At 47.0% G+C, this 19,999-nt stretch overlaps 2 protein-coding genes across 2 annotated transcripts; both read left to right on the top strand.

Annotated features, from left to right (window-relative positions):
• The first annotated feature begins 11,407 nt into the window (after window positions 1-11,407).
• Window positions 11,408-12,091, top strand: LOC139701717 (probable N-acetyltransferase CML1). Its single transcript, XM_071601254.1, has one exon. It carries the CDS (start codon window positions 11,408-11,410, stop codon window positions 12,089-12,091), a length of 684 nt encoding a protein of 227 aa, XP_071457355.1.
• A 7,224-nt stretch (window positions 12,092-19,315) lies between these two features.
• On the top strand, window positions 19,316-19,999 carry LOC114082335 (probable N-acetyltransferase CML1). Its single transcript, XM_027923609.2, has one exon. It carries the CDS (start codon window positions 19,316-19,318, stop codon window positions 19,997-19,999), a length of 684 nt encoding a protein of 227 aa, XP_027779410.2.

The following is a 19,999-nucleotide window of genomic DNA, read 5'->3' as shown; positions in this document are numbered from 1 at the left end:
CTGCCCCAAATCTCAAAGTACTATAAGGGTCAGGATTAAAACTTGAATCTAGGTGACCTCACATCCTGAGTTCTGAATCTATCTCACTGCCTCTTTCCAGGCTGATACTCCCATTCTTTTAATTTGATGGGTAACATTCTGCATGTGCAGTCATTCTCCCAGTACAAATTTATATCATTTTAAATTTTTATTTACTTTTGCAAACAAATCTTTGTACATGTTTCCCAAAGTGGAATTATTGGGGAAGAGGGTATAAATCTCTTAATGACTATTAATTTAATACCAAAACAGTGTCATTTTGCACCTCAAATAGCAGTGTCCAAGCATGCCTGTCTCAGCAATCTTGCAAGGGATGTCTTTTAACTTCTAAACATGTTTTTCATTTTGGAGTGTTGTACTACTGGTAAAGTTGAACTCATGTGTTTATTAATTTGCATATTATGAAGATGGTTTGTAAAGGTTTTATATCTGTAACTATAGATAATGTTTTCAACTCCTTGTGAATCTTTGGATCAAGGAAAAACAAAGTAATGTTTCCTGGGAAAGAAGTTAACCTCCCCAAATTCCTTAGAATAGTATTCAATCAATTTAGGCAGATGTTGTGTAAGGCCTATTCTATGAGCTATGCTAATTTGTTCCTCTTTAGTCAGCTGAGTTGCTAAGTCTGGCTAGGTGTTGCATGATAGGATGGATCTGGAACTTGTTCTTGATAGGGCAGCAGTGGCTCCTGATCTGGTCCCATCCCCTTGCCAAAGCTAACCCAGTTGGATTGAGACTTGGTGGAGCAGGGAGATGTCATCTGAGGTGGGGGATGTGTAATCTGAGGCAGTTTCCCATCTTCTGGGGCTAGGGGGTGTAATCTATGCACTGTTCTAACAGACTTTTCAATATTGAGCCAAGTTAAGAACCACATTCTTTATATTAACCTGGTAGGTCCAAAGTCTAAATGTTCCCTCAGCAAAAAAAAAAAAAAAAACAGCCTGTTATTAGAGACTGAAAGAAAAAAAATAAATAATGTAGTTTTGTAGGTTACGTGTTTGTAGCTCCTTAACCAAGGGTTATACATTAAAGCAAAGCGAGCATCCTCCCGTGTACTCTGGGAAAAGGTGGACAGATGGCTCTGTGATGCAGGGGATCATTGTTTTTCCCTGTCTCCCCAGGCTTGGGAACAGTCAAGATATAACTCCTGTAGAAATGTCTTTAATGCCCTTCCCATTCGAAACTGTAGGAACTGTTATAAGCCCAGAGTCATCTTTTGAAGAAGAGCCCAGGGCTGGGGCTGTAGCTCAGTGTCAGAGCACTTGCCTAGCACATGTGAGGCACTGGGTTCATTAAAAAATAAAAGCATGCTATCCATCTACAACTATAAACAAATGAAGAGCCCACTGGCTCACAGGCTGTAAGGCCTCCTGCTGCTAACCTGTTTCTGACTTAATTCCACCCCTTCTCTGCAGCTGGGCCACATGTTGGCCTTGCAGCTGCTCCTCTGCCCTTGACTTTATTTTGCTCTTGTAGTGTTACTCCACAATCATAGTCACAGTGTGGAGTGACACCTAACCTAGGCTGGCCGCCCTCAGAATGAGCGAAGTTTGTGTTTATTAAGGGCCTAATCTTGACCTTTTCATAACCTCATGCACCTTCCTTTCCTCTTCCAGATCACTTCCTTTCCCAACTCCTGTCTGGGAGACTATCTATGTGTACTAACAGAGCAACAGGCCCAGGGCCCTCTGACTTCCACATGGGTTTGGCTTGTTGGGACGAGGGTGGGAGGGAGGAAGAATGCGTTTGGTAACTTTGTCCCTGGACCTCCTCTTGGATGGCTGCTCTATTCAACTCCTCCAGGTTCCTAGTACCTCCTCCTTCCTGCTCAGACCTATGGGTAGTTTCTGTACCATGGTGGTTCCCCTCTCCCCACCCACAGTCGTAATTCCTCCTATGATTGTCTACATCTGCAAAATCTGCTCAAATTATCCTAATTTGAGCGTTGGGAACTGATACCGCTTTCTTAAGAATTTGTCAAAAGGTTAAGTTAGAGATCATCTCTTCTTTCTAGCACTGGAACCATTGTCATTGAATTCTGAACATCTTACCGAGGCTGACTTGATTTACTGTTATTTTGTTTCACTTGTGTCCTTCAAATTATGAGTTCTTGATGGAAGTCAGGACACTCATCAGAGGTTGGGTTATTAAAATCTCTGATAAGAAACCAAAGGGGCTGATAGTCTTTTGGGGACCAAAGGTAAATGAGCCTGAATTGTTTTTTTTTCTTCTTCTCCAGACTTCCAAAGTGTAATGGCACTTTATAGACTACTTTTCATCTCACAAACTCATTTTTGGGCTGGGTTGGTCCAGTAGAAGAGTGTTCTTTATAGATATGAGTGGGAGATGTCATTGACAGGCTTCTCTCAAATGCCACAAATCTTAGAGTAACAGTGTACTTCTGAAATATAAAATTAACATTTTACAAGGTAATTATTTTTATTGCTTATTCCAAAATGAATAGCTTATTAGAAAAATCAATAAAATATCTTATCAGAATATTTATAACTAACAAGTTAAATGACATGGTAAATAAGTAACAAAGGGCAATGACACAAGTGCTTGAAAAGTCCCCAGACTAGTGTGTACCAGATTCATCTGATTGGGAGTGATCCTGAGTCTTGTTAGAGCAGGCAGCATTCAGCTGGGTCTTGAATGTGGCCTTAGCAGCATTTTGGAATTTGCACAACCATGGCAACAGGTTGGGTGTGGTGGGGCATGATGGGGCTTGGAAGTGAATGTTGCATCCATCCCACCAGACAGAGCTGGTTCTCGCATATGGGACTTCAGGCTAATTCATAATGCAACAGACGGTTGTCAAATACCTGCCTGTGGGGCCAGTCTGCTGTATTGGAGGGTTTGGTTGGTTGATTGTCTGTTGTCATTGCGTTTTGCATTTAGGAATCAAATCCAAAGCCTCACATGTGGTAGGCAAGTGCTATACCACTGAGCTACATCCCTGGCCCAGAGCCTGCTGTATTGAGGAAGCAAAACAGAGCAGTCTTGAGTTCCCACTTCCCACATCAGCACTAAGTAGGATAATTTGGCTTTCTGGGCCTCATTTTCCCAGAAGAGGAACATGTTTTTCTCACAGTTGAGGCTGATAATAAAGTAATATAAACCTCATTGCTGGCAGGGAAGTAAAACAGTGCAGTCACTTGAAAAACAGTTTAGCATTTCCTCAAAATATTAAGTATAGAATTACCATATGACCTAGAATTTCACCCCTAGGTGTAAGACACAAGAATTGAATACAGGTATTCACACAACTACTTCTGCACCAATGTTCATAGCAGCGCCAATTTATATTATCCAAAAGGTAGAAACAACTCAATGCATAAAACAGTTGATAAATGAGTAAACAGATGTTATGTTTACATAAGAGAAATATTATTTGGCCATGAAAAGGAATGAAAATTACATGATATGAATGACATTGAAAACATTAAGTAAAAGAAGGTGTACGTAAAAGGTCACATATTTTATGATTCCATTTATATTAAGTACCCAGAATAGGCAAATACATAAAGACAGGCAGCAGATTAGTGATTGATCTGGAGAGGGGGAGAGGGAGACCACTTGCCAGATACAAATATATACCCCTAAGCCATGCCCCCAGCCCCCCGCCTTTTCCAGCCACACACCACCTGCCTTCAGTTGCCACTCAGTTAATCCCATCGGGTTATTAATTCACTGATTGGGTTAAGGCTTTTGTAACCGAATCATTTCTTCTCTGAAGCCTCTTGCATTGTCTCACATGAGAGTTTTGGGAAACACTTCACGTCCAAACCGTAACAGGGAGGAATGATCAATTCAGGGAATCCTGATGAAGCACCAGAGGACAGAAGTTCACGACCATCAGGATGGTCCCTTCTGCACCCCTGCTCCACGGGGGTGCTGTGGTACCTCCAGAACCCTAACATTGGCCCTTGCTCAGGCTGTGCCCTAGTCTTGCTTGAACTGAGCTCCCAGGTGAACTGCCTCCAAGGATGAAGAGTCAGAAATGTGACATCATAGGTTGGCCCAGAGTCCCCAGGGAGGTCACAGACCCAAGGCAGGAGCTCATGGCTTCCTGAGCCCCCAGCCCAACCCATTCCTTCCCCATGCAGATTGGGTTTCCAGGGGAGGGTTCAATCTTTTTCATCCCGATTCATATTTACTCTGACCGTGTCCTGGCTCCAGCAGGACCATGGGCTTTTATCTGCCCCACAATTTGTCTGCAGAGCAACATCACCTGCCTGCAAAGCGCAGTGCTCAGGCCTCCTCACTCGGCACATCAAACCCCCATGATCCCTTCTTGAGAAGTGCTCCAGGTTAGACTGAAGACTACCTGAGGACACCAGCAGTGCACATGGGTACAGGTGACCCTGAACAAAAGGGCCACGCTAGCCCAGAAGTGTCCAAAATGAGAGTGCTCCAAATCCCTCTTCCCAAATATTGTTTAATCCCAGGAAGCCTCTGGGAGCTTCTGCCAAGGCTGAACTAGATGCCAGAAGGACAGGATTGGGTGTTCTAACACTGTTCCCTGCTGGGGGAGTCCCCAGAGCAAGTCCTCTGGCTGTGAAGAAATAGAATTGCAAATCAAATCTCCTCCCAGCACACAGAGCCTCTCTGCAGGGGCAGCAGAGAAAGAAAGCATTTTCCTCATGGAAAAGCCTTAGACCCCTGTGATGCTAATCACGGTAGAGAATGAGTTGTCCTGTAACACAGCCAGCAGATACCCCCACTCCCAGCTGTGCCCATAAACACTAACCAGTCCTCCAGCAGAGAACTCGCCAGCACCATTGGTCACTCAGCAATCATCTGTGTTCATCTAGGGCACCTGCCTCTCTGCCAAGTGGCTTCAAGCAAAGAGAAAAGGATCCCAATCTTCATGATTTGCCACTTAGAGCCAAGTTAGGCTCCTCCCTCCTCCAGAGTCTGGGAGGCAGGGTCCTGTATCCTCTGAAGGTTCCACTTTTGAAGAGGGTGCCGAGGTCCCTGAGAGGATGACGTGGGTGTAAAGTTGGCCAAAGGCTTATTAGCTGTTAAGGTTGGCACATGTCTCAGAGGGACAGTGGGAGCTTTACAAGGCCATTTTCTTAATGCTCTATGAAAATGCTCTTACATTTTGTCTAACAAGGAGAAGTTGGCCACTTAGTAGATATCTTTCTTTACCCTACTTCTGAGACCAGTGCTCCAAAAGTTGGTGAGGTCACGAGGACATCCCCCCATGCCAACACAGACTGTAGAGGGAATATTACTTAATTACTGGTGGAAAAATGAGTTGCTTAGCATTTTAAACTACATGTTTCATTCTGCAGAATCTTACCTCTGAGGAAGTGTAATGCACTTTAGCTAATATAGCTCAAGGTGCTGGGCTATGCATTACCCTATTTCCTGTCATAGGATTCATTGCCCACCACTCACTATCATAAACAAGATCTGGATCCCAAAAGCTTTTGCATCGAGGCCACATGCATGCCCCTTATTTATTTCCTTTGGCATTATCTGCAGCAAATGCCCAATTCCAAAACAGCTTCCCATGGGACTCTGAGACCCCTCCCATCATTTAGTAATCAACAATGAACTAGAAGCACTGACTCTTCAAATGAAGACATTTCATAAATGACCCAGCTTCAAAGGTCTCAACCTTTTGGTAACAATTGAGGACTTGAAAATACACCCCCAAGTTTGGCTCAGCAAAAACAGCACATTCACCAGGAAAGAAAAACCTTGTCAGAAGGAGGCTGGACACAGCTTTCTGAAAACATCACCCTGAACTTCAGCCTTCAGGAGGGCAGGACAGTGAGGCTGCCCTCAGGCTCAAGTGGAGGCCTTCTGCCCCTCCTCTGCTCTGTGTAGGAATCCTCTCCCTTGCAATGATCGCCCTGCCCCTGCCCCCCAGCACCTGTCTTCTTCTTCATGTCACCAGCAACCCAGGCCAGAAAGGACTTGTCTCCTCCCCAGAGGCAGGGCAGCCTGGTTAGCCAGCATCTTCCCAGCCATGACTTTGTGGCAGGTTTCCTGGGTCCTGGGAGGATTTCTACTGTAGAACTGAGACCTTGGGTTGCCCTTGGATTGTGACTGCAGCCTCCCACTCTGGGGCACTGAGGCTCAGGGCTGGACCTAAGAGACGAAAGGAAATCTGTTCTCAAGTAAAGCATTGTAAAGGTCCTTTATGTCACTGACCTTGTAAGGAAAGAGAGTCACCAGGGTAAATTTCATGTTATCCAGATACTATCCCCACAACCAAACCACTATCCCAGGTAATGACCCCTACATCTTACTGTGGATGCTGTTGGAATAGTTTAAGCCTGAAAAGGATGGGTGTCTGTGAAGAAAGAGAAAGTACCTGAGAAAGTGAAGTCCGTGCATATGGACCGAATGTGTGGCACTTACAGGGGGGAAAAGGTGACAGAGGCCACCAGGTCCAGGTCTCTCACTGAGATGTGGCCTCCATGAAGTCCCAGAATATATATTTGCTTCTGAAAACCAATGAAACTACATGACACAAATCATGTCATTTTTTTCAGAAATCAATGAGCAATTCATGGAGAGTCCACAGGTCTCCAACTTATGACCTGCTCTTTGAGTTATTCCTCATTCGTTCCCCATCAGCCCTCATCACCACTCTTCACCTCTCCCTCCTGCCTATCCCATACCCAGCACGACCAGAGAAAGTGCAGAGTGGGCTCAGATCAGAATATTGGGACTTCTCTTCTTCATAGGTCGCATATGCACAGTGTTCCAGGTGGACCTTCAACTCCTGCTTCTTGCAGGGCACCCAGTTTGGTGCCTGTGTTTCTAGGTAGTGGTCACAGTTATGTGACCCCTTAGGCCCTGGGCTCACAGTGTCCCTGCATCTGCATTGATATGCTGGTTCCTTAGGCTCATGGGGTCCTCCCATTCTATCAGGGACCCATATCATTGAAGTTTGTGGTGGTGTTACTGTATGGAGGAGGGACCCTTAAGAGGTGAGGCCTAGTGGAGACCTTCAGGGTCTGGGATGGTGTCCTCAGTGGTTGATGTGGAACGCCAGCCTCTGTCTTCTTAATCTCCTTCTTTCTCTCCATCCAGGGAGCAGTACTCTCCACCATCACCTCCCTGCCATTGCCCTCCAGCTCCTCTATGAGAGAACTAAAAGTAATGAGTCCAACCAAGCATGGAATAGAACTGAGCCCAAATATGCCTTTTCTCTATGTAAATTAATGTCTCAGGTGTTCTGTTTCAGTGATGGAAGCTGAAAATGCACTGGCAGAGCTGGGCCCTAAGCCATCCTCTTTCCTCTGGTGGTGAGCAAGGATACCTACAGCTTCCATCTTAGCTGGGGGAGATCTGCCATGGATGAGGTCAAGCTTAGGAGGGAGCTGATGCTTCACACACAGTAGCAGAAAAGTCAAGAGGTCGATGCATCTTCAGATCACCCTGAGACTCTGAGACCACACAGTTTTATTGAAGACACAGAACCACCATGCATATGGAGAGACAGAGGACAGGGACAGTGCCTAAGCCTCCTCACCTTGACTTGGTTTTCTGACTGGTTGATATTTACTGACTCTCAATAGGACCATTCCCCTCTCTTCCCCCTTCAGAATCCCAGTTCACATTTTGCTGACATTCAAGTGTTGATGGATCAGGTTATTGTCTGTAACTGTTCTGAGAAGCATGTGGTCAACAGCCGTACACTTCTCAGAATCAAAGATGAATGTTCATCTTGAGTTCTGATCGTGTGTCAGACATCTGGAAACTCAGCAGCCTCCAGTAGGGGTCCTGAACTACAGCTGCTGCTCTCCAACAACCTGCATCTCCATGAGGACACTGCAGGTAGCCCCTTCAGGGATTTTCTGATCTTTCCATATCTGGCTTCTCCCTATCATCCTCCTAGATCTTTTCAACAAAATCCTGCCCATCATATTTCACCCCTTCTCTCTGTTCATTCCTATTTGAGTCAATCTATTTTCCTCCATATCTGCCCTCTAGGGTCCAGGTCTCACTGTCTTGTTCACATCATGGAACTCAAGCCACCAGTAAATTCCCTGGGCCTCTGTGGGCCCAGAAGGCTCCTTAATATACACCAATCAAGGTTCCCTCTTCAAGCCATGCAGATAATGGGAAGAAGGGAAAACAATGCCTTTGAGCAAGTGAGAAATGAATGCCTCTCCTTGGCCAGACCCAGTTCTGAGCCAGGGCTCTGGACTTGGCAATGCCTGTAGGCTTGGTTAAGTTCTCGTGAGCCCTCCTTGGCCAGGTGCTCTAGTTAGCAACCTGCAAACCTCTATCTGGGAGACCTTTTTTAGCTCAGAGTCTGCATTTGATCTGGGAGTTTCTGCTATCATTCTCTCTCTCTCTCTCTCTCTCTCTCTCTCTCTCTCTCTCTCTCTCTCTCTCTCTCTCCCTCCCTCCCTCCCTCCCTCCCTCCCTCCTCCCACTCTCTCACACAGACACTCACATGGATCATCTCATTCCCAAGCTACAATCCTATCTCTGGTCTCCCTTCCTCCTATAGTACAGTTCATGCTACATAACATGGCTGTGGACCTTGTATGGCTAAGCCCATGCTGCCCTCAGCCACTCCCTCCCTGGGCAATCATGTCTTCTTCGCCTTAAATCTGTGCCTTTGTTCTGTGTTAGTGTTGAAAAGCTTCTGTCAATTCAGCTTGAGATGCTCCTTTTTCTCCCTGGGGAGGCCAGCATCTCTTTGGGTCTCTGACCAAGTGTGTGCCTGGGATGAAATCCTCTCTCCCAGCAGTCCAAGAGTCTGCCTCCTCCTCCTAGCCAGTCACTCCTGTGAGGGCATCTAGCCATCTCCCAGATACCTAATGCTCCTGGGGAACTCCTGGGATGTAAGACCCCTCCTCAGCCACATCCCTGCTCATCCAGAATATCCATTAGTCCTGGACCCAAAATAAAAATGAATGAAATAGAGGCCGGGCCTGTGGCTCAGTGGTAGCACACTGGCCTAGCATGTGTGAGGCACTGGGTTTGATTCATATATATATATGAATAAAATGAGTCAAATACTTCTAGCCAATGCTAGCTTCTAGTGTAACATTGCTGAGAAATCAAAGAGGAAGAAAATAAGGGACTTTACTGCTCTGCAAGGTAAAGTCACATGACAGAGATTGAGCTCCTGGGCAGTGGAGCTCCACATCGTTTAGAAGGAAAATCTCTTCCAAAGGGGTCATAATGTTCCATGGAGAAGGATTTTGTTTTTCTGACTTCCACTTATCTGTCTTAGTTTGGCACATCACAGCGGAAATATGCAGGAAGTCTGCTGGCTCCAACCCCGAGCAACCACCAGAGCACCCAGCATCCCCCTAGTTGGGAGCCTGTCACCTGGATGTGAAGCACTGTTGACTACTGGAAAGGGACAGCTACAGAGCAGAAGCTGCAGCAAAAGCTTTGCTGAGTGAATGGAGGGAAGGGAGGAGGGGCCAAGGAGGATGGAGTTTACCTGGCCCAGTAAAGCTGAGGCGGGAGAAGACCAGCTGTAAGTACCTTGTTGCTGAGCCAGAGACCTGAGCTATTGCCTGTGATGAGAGAGCCCAGGCTGAATGGCACAGTCCCCAGACTCCTAGCAGGTGTGGAATAGGACCTGGGTGGACCTCAGAGAGGCCCAGGTGTGCTGGTGGGAGATGCTGTAGCCTGAAGGGAACAGGAGAGGGGTGCCAGGCCTCCTAAGGTGAGGAGCCTGTGCTGGTTGAGATCCTGCTGACCCCACAGGTTTGTTTCCCAGTCTTCAGGAAGGTGAATGGACTTGGTCCCTCTGCTTGTTAATTTCAGTACTTTGCCCTTGGGATTTCTGATTGTGCAACTTTCATGACTCTGCAAATAAGTGGCCACCCATATGTGCTGCCCACAGGTGGACAGGCCCCAGGCAGTCTCTCCTGGACGTCCGTTGAAGGCTGAGGGCTAAGGCTGCCCTGAACACTCTCGGCTCTGGGGAAGCAGGTGGGTGTCAGGTTGGGGGGTCTCAGTGTGGAAATGGAGTCTCACAACTTTTTAAGGGTCTGAAGGCCTCATTTGGCCCTTTGTCTTCTTTAGCAGCCTAATCCTTAGCATTGGGAAAGGAGGCTTCACTGAAACTTCTGCTTTGGAAACAGGAATCCTGCAAGATTTGGAACTTTGGTAGGGCCCAAAGGCCTGGGGACAAGAGTAATGATTGTTAAAGGGTGTCATCTGCATTTACCAATCAGTTTAAAGAGCCCTAATAGGGAAATGAGGCTGAAGAGGAAGAGACTATACATATCAGTACATTATATTCAACAGGCTCTTAATTTTCAAAACAACCCTAGAAGGGCAATGTTATTAAACCTTAATATGTAGGTGAAGATACAGACTAAGAGCCGTTATGTGACATACCCAAGACACACAGTTAGAAATGGGGGAAATCGGGGTTCTAATCAGATGTTTCTGATCCTACACCTGTTCCTAGTGCTGATGGCCTGCTGCTTTTGGCCACAGTAAAGACACACACTTGAGTTGGCGAGGATGTCAGGGGAAAAGATGTTGGGGAAAAGGGACATTCATACATTGCTGGAGGGACTGCAAATTGGTGGAACCAATTTGGTAGTTCAATTCCAGGTTTTCTAAGGAATTTCCATAATGCTTTTCAGTATGGAAATTCCTTAGAAAACCTGGAATTGAACTACCATTTGACCCAGGTATCCCAGTCCTTGACTTATACCCAAAAGGACTTAAAATCAGCATACTATAGAGACTCAGCCGCATCAATGTTTATAGGTGCTCAATTCACAATAGCTAAACTATGGAACCAACCTATATGCCCTTCGATAGATTAATGGATAAGGAAACTGTGGTGGATATGTGATGGAATATTACTCAGCATTAAAAGAGAATGAAATTATGGCCTTTGCGTGTAAATGGATGGAGTTGGAAAATATCATGCTAAGCAATGCTAGCCAATCCCTTAACACCAAAGCCTGAATGTTCTTTCTGATAGGTGAATGTTGCTCCATTAATGGAGAATGATGGGAAGAATGGAGGGAATCTGATAGGGCAAAGGGGGATGAGGATGGAGAGGTGGTATGGGGGCAAGAAAGAAGGTGGAATGTGAAGGACATCATGACCCTAGGGACATGTATGACTGCACATATGGTGCAAAGCTACATCATGTACTACCAGAGAAATAAAAAATTGTGCTACATTTGTGTACAATGAATCAAAATGCGTTCTGATGACATATATACCTAATTTGAATAGCTAAATTTAATTACAACAATAGACACACACTTGAGCTATCTCCTTAGTTCTGGGGATGCCAGGGACACTCACATGATTTTTTTCCACTCTTCCAGAGCTGTAGGGAAGGCTTGTATGAAGGTTTACCTGTCACTTGGGAAAACTGCAGACACATAGCCTCCCAATGGCACCTCATCACATCCGCAAATACCAGGAGACTGACCGCAAGAAGGTCCTGGACTTGTTCTCCCAAGGGATGTTCGAGCATGTCCCCGCGACATTCCGCCTTGGGCTGAAGATGCCACAAACAATCCTACTCTTTCTTGGGGTGCCCATCGCCTTACTCCTGATCTCTGGCTCTTGGCTCCTGGCTCTTGGATCTAATGTCACCCTCCTAGTTTTCCTCTGGCTGCTGGCCAGACAGCCTTGGAGAAAGTACGTGGTCATGTGTTTGCAGACAGACCTTGCTGACATCACCAAATCCTACTTGAGGGCCCGTGGTTCCTGCTTTTGGGTGGCTGAGTCTGGGGGGCAGGTGGCAGGCATAGTGGGTGCTCTGCCAGTGGAGGACGCCCCCCCAGGGAGGAAGCAACTGCAGCTGTTTCACCTCTCTGTGGCCTTGGAGCACCGAGGTGAAGGACTAGGGAAAGCCCTGGTCATGACTGTCCTCCAGTTTGCGAGGGCTCAGGGCTACAGTGAGGTTGTCCTTGATACTAGCATAGTACAGCAGGATGCTCTGACTCTCTACCTGCGCATGGGCTTCCAGAAGACAGGAGAGTACTTCTTTAGCAAGACCTTTAGACTACTGGGCATTTCTATGATTCAATTAAAATACTGCCTCCCATCTGCTCAGGAAGTAAGCCCATGAGCTATTGTCTCCTGTATCAATCAGGTTCTAATTGACAATCCTGTAGCACAAGCAAACCCTGGCATATTGCTTGAACAAATGATGAAAACTCATTGCTGGTGCACATCTGAGTCCTGCATGTTTGACGGCGAGTTGTCAATATGAGGACTTCTATTCCACTCAGTGCTTCATTGGTGTAGACCATTTGTAGGTAAAAGGTCAAGAGGATAATGTGCTCATAGGTTGCTTGAGTTTATGAGCCAGTTGTTTCTCCTGGTCTGTGCTGAGCAGCTCTCTGGGTCTCAGGATACCTATAGAAATGTCCTGGATAGACTGCAGTACCAGTGACACTGTACATCATCATATCCCAGCAGGCCAGCTCAGGCAGGGTTCAAAGTCATTGAAGAGCAGCCAATGCAAAATGAGAAAGGAACAAAGACTTCTCCATGTCCTCACAGGGGTCACTTGTGGACACATCCCAGACTCTGGGGAGAAATGGAGCTGGCTCAGAAGTGGAGGAGCTGCAGAGTCCAGAGCAGAGGGGCACGATGTGGCTCTATGGGAAGAATTGGGCAGCAATGCACTCACTGTAGTGAACTGTCCCTGCAGAGGGGTGGGAAGGTGGCTGTGGATGAAGGGGGATGTTCCATGGGGAGATCTGGGTATAATGCACCCTCCTGGTGCTGCCATACACATGGGCCAGGCTTACTGGGGGAAGTTGTGGGTGGAACCCTCCTGTGGGTCCTGGAGGAAGACATGGACAGGTGAGTGTCCCAAATTAACCTGGATTAGGACTCAGTCCCATACTCTGTCCCTAGGTGTTCACAAACTCCAGATTTGAGCCTCAGGACAGATCCCTCCCATAGAAGGGAGAGTTGGGATATGAGTCAGTGCTAATATTCCCAGGACTGTCACCCTTTACCAGCTGCCAGAACTGTGTCTGTGGCGTGTTCCTGGGGGCCTGCAGCCACATACTTGATCTCCCTCACCAAGAGGCAGTGCTCCTGATCAGAGATTCTACGTGATACTGATCCATAAACTTCTGCCCCTTAGGCAGTGTTAGGGGGTCTTTCTCACCTTAGTTTCTACTTCTCAGCATTGTGGGGACATTTGGGTCACATCCTGTGCAGTTTTGGGATTCAACCTTGGCTACGCCCATTTCAACTACATGGAAACCGTTAACCATGCTAATGGGTTTTTCCAAATTGAAGAGAGAAGTTGTCTAGGACCAAAGGGGCTCTGAGACCCCTCCCATCATTTAGTAATCAACTATGAACTAGAAGCACTGACTTTCAAATGAAGACATTTCAGAAATTACCCAGTTTCAAAGGTCTCAATCTTTTGGTATCATTTGAGGATTTGAAAATGCACCCCCAATTTGGCTCAGCCACAGCAGCACCGTCACCTGGAAAGAAAAACCTTGTCAGAAGGAGGCTGGACACAGCTTCCTGAAACCATCACCCTGAACTTCAGCCTTCAGGAGGGCAGGAAATTGAGGCTGCCCCCAGGCTCAAGTGGAGGCCTTCTGCCCCTCCTCTGCTCTGTGTAGGAATCCTCTCCCTTGCAATGATCGCTCTGCCCCTGCCCCCCAGCACCTGTCTTCTTCTCCATGTCACCAGCAACCCAGGCCAGAAAGGACTTGTCTCCTCCCCGGAGGTAGGGCAGCCTGGTTAGCCAGCATCTTCCCAGCCACGACTTTGTGGCAGGTCTTGGGTCCTGGGAGGATTTGTAATGTAGGACTGAGACTTGGTGTTGCCCTTGGATTGTGACTGCAGCCTCCCACTCTGGGGCACTGAGGCTCAGGGCTGGACTCTGTAAGAGACGAAAGGACAGACACTAAAATCTGTTCTTGATGTATGGCATTGTGAAAGTCCTTTGTGTCACTGTCCTGTGAACTTAAAGAAAGTCACAAGGGTGAATTTCATGCTCTCTAGATACTATCCCCACAACCAAACCACTCTCCAAGGTTAATGACCCCTGCATCTTAGTGTGGATGCTATTGGTATAGTTCAAGCCCTGAAAAGGATGGGTGCCTGTGAAGAAAGAGAAAGTACCTGAAAAGTGAAGTCGGTGCTTATGGACCGAATGTGTGGCACCGCATGGGAAAGAGGTGACAGAGGCCACAATGTCCAGGTCTCTCACTGAGATGTGGCCTCCATGAAGTCAGGGCAACTATTTGGAGATCAAGGGCAAATTTGGCTCATTAACACAGAATATATATTTGCTTCTGAAAACCAATGAAACTACATGACACAAATCATGTCACTTTTTTCAGTAATCAATGAGCAATTCATGGAGAGTCCACAGATCTCCAACTTATGACCTGCTCTTTGAGTTATTCCTCATTCCTTCCCCATCAGCCCTCATCACCACTCTCCACCTCTCCCTCCTGCCTATCCCATACCCAGCACGACCAGAGATAGTGCAGAGTGGGCTCAGATCAGAATATTGGGACTTCTCTTCTTCACAGGTCGCATATGCACAGTGTTCCAGGTGGACCTTCAACTCCTCCTTCTTGCAGGGCACCCAGTTTGGTGCCTGTGTTTCTAGGTAGTGGTCACAGTGATGTGACCCCTTAGGCCCTGGGCTCACAGTGTCCCTGCATCCGCATTGAGGTGCTGGTTCCTTAGGCTCATGGGGTCCTCCCATTCTATCAGGGACCCATATCATTGAAGTTTGTGGTGGTGCTATTGATGGAGGAGGGACCCTTAAGAGGTGAGGCCTAGTGGAGACCTCAGGGTCTGGGATGGTACCCTCAGTGGTTGATGTGGAACGCCAGCCTCTTTCTTCTTAACCTCCTTCTTTCTCTCCATCCAGGGAGCAGTACTCTCCACCATCACCTCCCTGCCATTGCCCTCCTGCTCCTCTATGAGAGAACTAAAAGTAATGAGTCCAACCAAGCATGGAACAGAACTGAGCCCAAATATGCCTTTTCTCTATGTAAATTAATGTCTCAGGTGTTCTGTTTCAGTGATGGAAGCTGAAAACGCATTGCCTGAGCTGGGCCCTAAGCCATCCTCTTTCCTCTGGTGGTGAGCAAGGATACCTACAGCTTCCATCTTAGCTGGGGGAGATCTGCCATGGATGAGGTCAAGCTTAGGAGGGAGCTGATGCTTCACACACAGTAGCAGAAAAGTCAAGAGGTCGATGCATCTTCAGGTCACCTGAGACACTGAGGCCACATAGTTTTATTGAATACACAGAACCACCATGCATATGGAGAGACAGAGGACAGGGACAGTGCCTAAGCCTCCTCACCTTGACTTGGTTTTCTTGCTGGTTGATATTTACTGACTCTCAATAGGACCATTCCCTTCTCTTCCCCCTTCAGAATCCCAGTTCACGTTTTGCTGACATTCAAGTGTTGATGGATCATGTTTAAGTCTGTAACTGTTCTGAGAAGCATGTGGTCAACAGCCACACACTTCTCAGAATCAAAGATGAATAATGTTCATCTTGAGTTCTGACCATGGGTCAGACATCTGGAAACTCAGCAGCCTCCAGTAGGGACCATGAACTACAGCTGCATGTCTCCATGAGGATACTGCAGGCAACCCCTACAGGGATTTTCTAATCTTTCCATATCTGGCCTCTCCCTAGCATCCTCCTAGATCTTTTCACCACAATCCTGCCCTTCATATTTCACCCTTCTCCCTGTTCATTCCTATTTGAGTCAATCTATTTTCCTCCATATCTGCCCTCTAGGGTCCAGGTCTCACTGTCTTGTTCACCTCATGGAACTCAAGCCACCAGTACATTTCCTGGGCCTCTGTGGGCCCAGAAGGCTCCTTAATATACACCAATCAAGGTTCCCTCTTCAAGCCATGCAGATAATGGGAAGAAGGGAAAACAATGCCTTTGAGCAAGTGAGAAATGAATGCCTCTCCTTGGCCAGACCCAGTTCTGAGCCAGGGCTCTGGACTTGGCAATGCCTGTAGGCTTGGTTAAGTTCTCGTGAGCCCTCCTTGGCCAGTTGCTCTTGTGAGCCACCTGCAAACCTCTATCTGAAAACCTTCTCTAGGTCAGAGGATGCATTTGATTCTGGGGGTATCTGCTATTATTTCTGTCTCCCCTGATATGTTCTCCACATACAACTGCAGAGAATGACACACAATCAATCTTTCTCTCTCTCTCTCATCTCTCTCTCTCTCTCTCTCTCTCTCTCTCTCTCTCTCTCTCTCTCTCCACACACACACCCACACACTCTCTCTCTCTCACACACACACACATCTCATCCCCAAGCTACAATCCTATCTCTGGTCTCCCTCCTCCTGCAGTACTATCCATGCACATAACAAGGCTGTGGACCCTGCATGGCCAAGCCCATGCTGCCCTCAGCCACTCCCTCCCTGGGCAATCATGTATTCTTTGCTCTAAAGCTGTGCCTTTGTTCTGTGTTAGTGTCGACAAGCCTCTGTCAATTCAGGTTGAGATGCTCCTTTTTCTCTCTGGGGAGGCCAACATCTCTTTGGGTCTCTGACCAAGTGTGTGCCTGGGATGAAATCCTCTCTCCCAGCAGTCCAAGAGTCTGCCTCCTCCTCCTAGCCAGTCACTCCTGTGAGGGCATCTAGCCATCTCCCAGACACCTAATGCTCCTGAGGAACTCCTGGGATCTAAGACCCCTCCTCACCCACATCCCTGCTCATCCTGAATATCCATTAGTCCTGGACCCAAAATAAAAATGAGTGAAATAGGTGCTGGGCCTGTGGATCAGTGGTGGCACTCTGGCTTAGCATGTGTGAGGCACTGGGTTTGATTCTCAGATATATATATATATATATATATATATATATATATATATATATATATATATATAATGAATAAAATGAGTGAAATACTACTAGCCAATGCTCGCTTCTAGCATATCATTGCTGAGGAATCAATGAGAGAGGAAGAAATCCAGGGACATGACTGGTCTATGAGGTAAAGTAACACGACAGAGATTGAGCTCGCGTGCAGTGGAGCTCCACATCTTTTAGAAGGAAAATCTCTTCCAAAGAGTTCATAATGGTCCATGGAGAAGGATTTTGTTTTTTCTGACTTGCACCTCTCTGTCTTAGTTTGGCACTTCACAGCTGAAATATGCAGGAAGTCTGCTGGCTCCAACCCCGAGCAACCACCAGAGCACCCAGCATCCCCCTAGTTGGGAGCCTGTCACCTGGATGTGAAGCACTGTTGACTACTGGAAAGGGACAGCTACAGAGCAGAAGCTGCAGCAAAAGCTTTGCTGAGTGAATGGAGGGAAGGGAGGAGGGGCCAAGGAGGATGGAGTTTACCTGGCCCAGTAAAGCTGAGGCGGGAGAAGACCAGCTGTAAGTACCTTGTTGCTGAGCCAGAGACCTGAGCTATTGCCTGTGATGAGAGAGCCCAGGCTGAATGGCACAGTCCCCAGACTCCTAGCAGGTGTGGAATAGGACCTGGGTGGACCACAGAGAGGCCCAGGTGTGCTGGTGGGAGATGCTGTAGCCTGAAGGGAACAGGAGAGGGGTGCCAGGCCTCCTAAGGTGAGGAGCCTGTGCTGGTCGAGATCCTGCTGACCCCACAGGTTTGTTTCCCAGTCTTCAGGAAGGTGAATGGACTTGGGCCCTCTGCTTGTTACACCTCAGTACTTTGCCCTTGGGGATTTCTGAAGGTGCAACTTTCATGACTCTGCAAATAAGTGACAGTCCATATGTGCTACCCACAGGTGGGCAGGTCTCAGACAGTCTCTCCTGGATGTCCGTTGGAGGCTGAGGTCTGAGGCTGCCCTGAACACTCTTAGCTCTGAAGAAGCAGGTGAGTGGACTGGGGTGTAAGGCTGGGGGTCTCAGTGTGGAAATGGACTCTCACAACTTTTGAAGCATCTCAAGGCTTCACTTGGCCCTTTGTCTTCTTAGCAGCCTGATCCTTAGCATTGGGGAAAGGAGGCTTCACTGAAACTTCTGCTTTGGAAACAGGAATCCTGCAAGATTTAGAACTTTGGTAGGGCCCAAAGGCCTGGGGACAAGAGTAATGATTGTTAAAGGTTGTCATCTGCATTTACCAACCAGTTTAAAGAGCCCTAAAAGGGAAATAGGCTGAAGAGGAAGGAACTATATATATCAGTTCATTATATTCACCAGGGTGTTAACATTCAAAACAACCCTAGAGGGGCAATGTTATTAAACCCTAATATGTAGGTGAAGACACAGACTAAGAGCAGTTATGTGACATACCCAAGACACACAGTTAGAAATGGGGGAAATTGGGGTTCTAGTCAAATGTGTCTGATCCCTACACCTGTTCCCAGTTCTGATGGCCTGAAGCTTTTTTGGCCACAGGAAAGTCACACACACAAAAAATTGAGTTGGTGAGGATGTCGAGGAAAAGAGACAGTCATACATTCCTGGAGGGACTGCAAATTGGTGGAACCAATTTGGTAGTTCAATTCCAGGTTTTCTAAGGAATTTCCATATTGCTTTTCACAGGTTTTCTAAGGAATTTCCATACTGCTTTTCAGTATGGAAATTCCTTAGAAAACCTGGAATTGAACTACCATTTGACCCAGGTATCCTACTCCTTTACTTATACCCAAAGGACTTAAAATCAGCATACTATAGAGACTCAGCCGCATCAATGTTTATAGCAGCTCAATTCACATTAGCTAAACTGTGGATCCAAACTATATGCCCTTCAATAGATCAATGGATAAAGAAACTGTGGTGGATATACATGATGGAATACCAGTCAGCATTAAAAGAGAATGAAATTATGGCCTTTGCAAGTAAATAGTTGGAGTTGGAGAATATCATGCTAAGCAAAGTAAGCCAATCCCTCAACACCAAAGCCTGAATGTTCTTCATGATAAGTGAATGTTGCTCCATAATGGGGGTGATGGGAAAAATGGAGGGAATCTGATAGGGCAAAAAGGGATGAGGATGGAAAGGTGGTATGGGGGCAAGAAAGAAGGTGGAATGTGAAGGACATCATGACCCTAGGGACATGTATGACTGCACATATGGTGCGAAGCTACATCATGTACAACCAGAGAAATAAAAAATTGTGCTACATTTGTGTAGAATGAATCAAAATGCATTGTGATGTCATATATACCTAATTAGAATAACTAAATTTAATTACAAAAATTGATACACACTTGAGCTGTATCCTAAGTTCTAGGGATATCAGGGACAATCACATGATTTTTTCCTCTCTTCCAGAGCTGTAGGGAAGGCGTGTATGAAAGTTTACCTGTCACTGTGAAAACTGAAGACACATAGTCTCCCAATGGCACCTCATCACATCCGCAAATACCAGGAGACTGACCGCAAGAAGGTCCTGGACTTGTTCTCCCAAGGGATGTTCGAGCATGTCCCCGCGACATTCCACCTTGGGCTGAAGATGCCACAAACAATCCTGCTCTTTCTTGGGGTGCCCATCGCCTTACTCCTGGTCTCTGGCTCTTGGCTCCTGGCTCTTGGATCTAATGTCACCCTCCTAGTTTTCCTCTGGCTGCTGGCCAGACAGCCTTGGAGAAAGTACGTGGTCATGTGTTTGCAGACAGACCTTGCTGACATCACCAAATCCTATCTGAGGGCCCGTGGTTCCTGCTTTTGGGTGGCTGAGTCTGGGGGGCAGGTGGCAGGCATAGTGGGTGCTTTGCCAGTGAAGGATTCCCCCCCAGGGAGGAAGCAACTGCAGCTGTTTCACCTCTCTGTGGCCTTGGAGCACCGAGGTGAAGGACTAGGGAAAGCCCTGGTCATGACTGTCCTCCAGTTTGCGAGGGCTCAGGGCTACAGTGAGGTTGTCCTTGAAACTAGCATAGTACAGCAGGATGCTCTGACTCTCTACCTGCACATGGGCTTCCAGAAGACAGGAGAGTACTTCTTTAGCAAGACCTTTAGACTACTGGGCAATTCTACAATTCAATTAAAATACTGCCTCCCATCTCCTCAGGAAGGAGGCCTGTGA

Source organism: Marmota flaviventris, chromosome 14, assembly GCF_047511675.1.
Source record: "Marmota flaviventris isolate mMarFla1 chromosome 14, mMarFla1.hap1, whole genome shotgun sequence".
NCBI classification, from domain to species: domain Eukaryota; kingdom Metazoa; phylum Chordata; class Mammalia; order Rodentia; family Sciuridae; genus Marmota; species Marmota flaviventris.
This window is presented reverse-complemented; position numbering and strand designations above follow the sequence as displayed.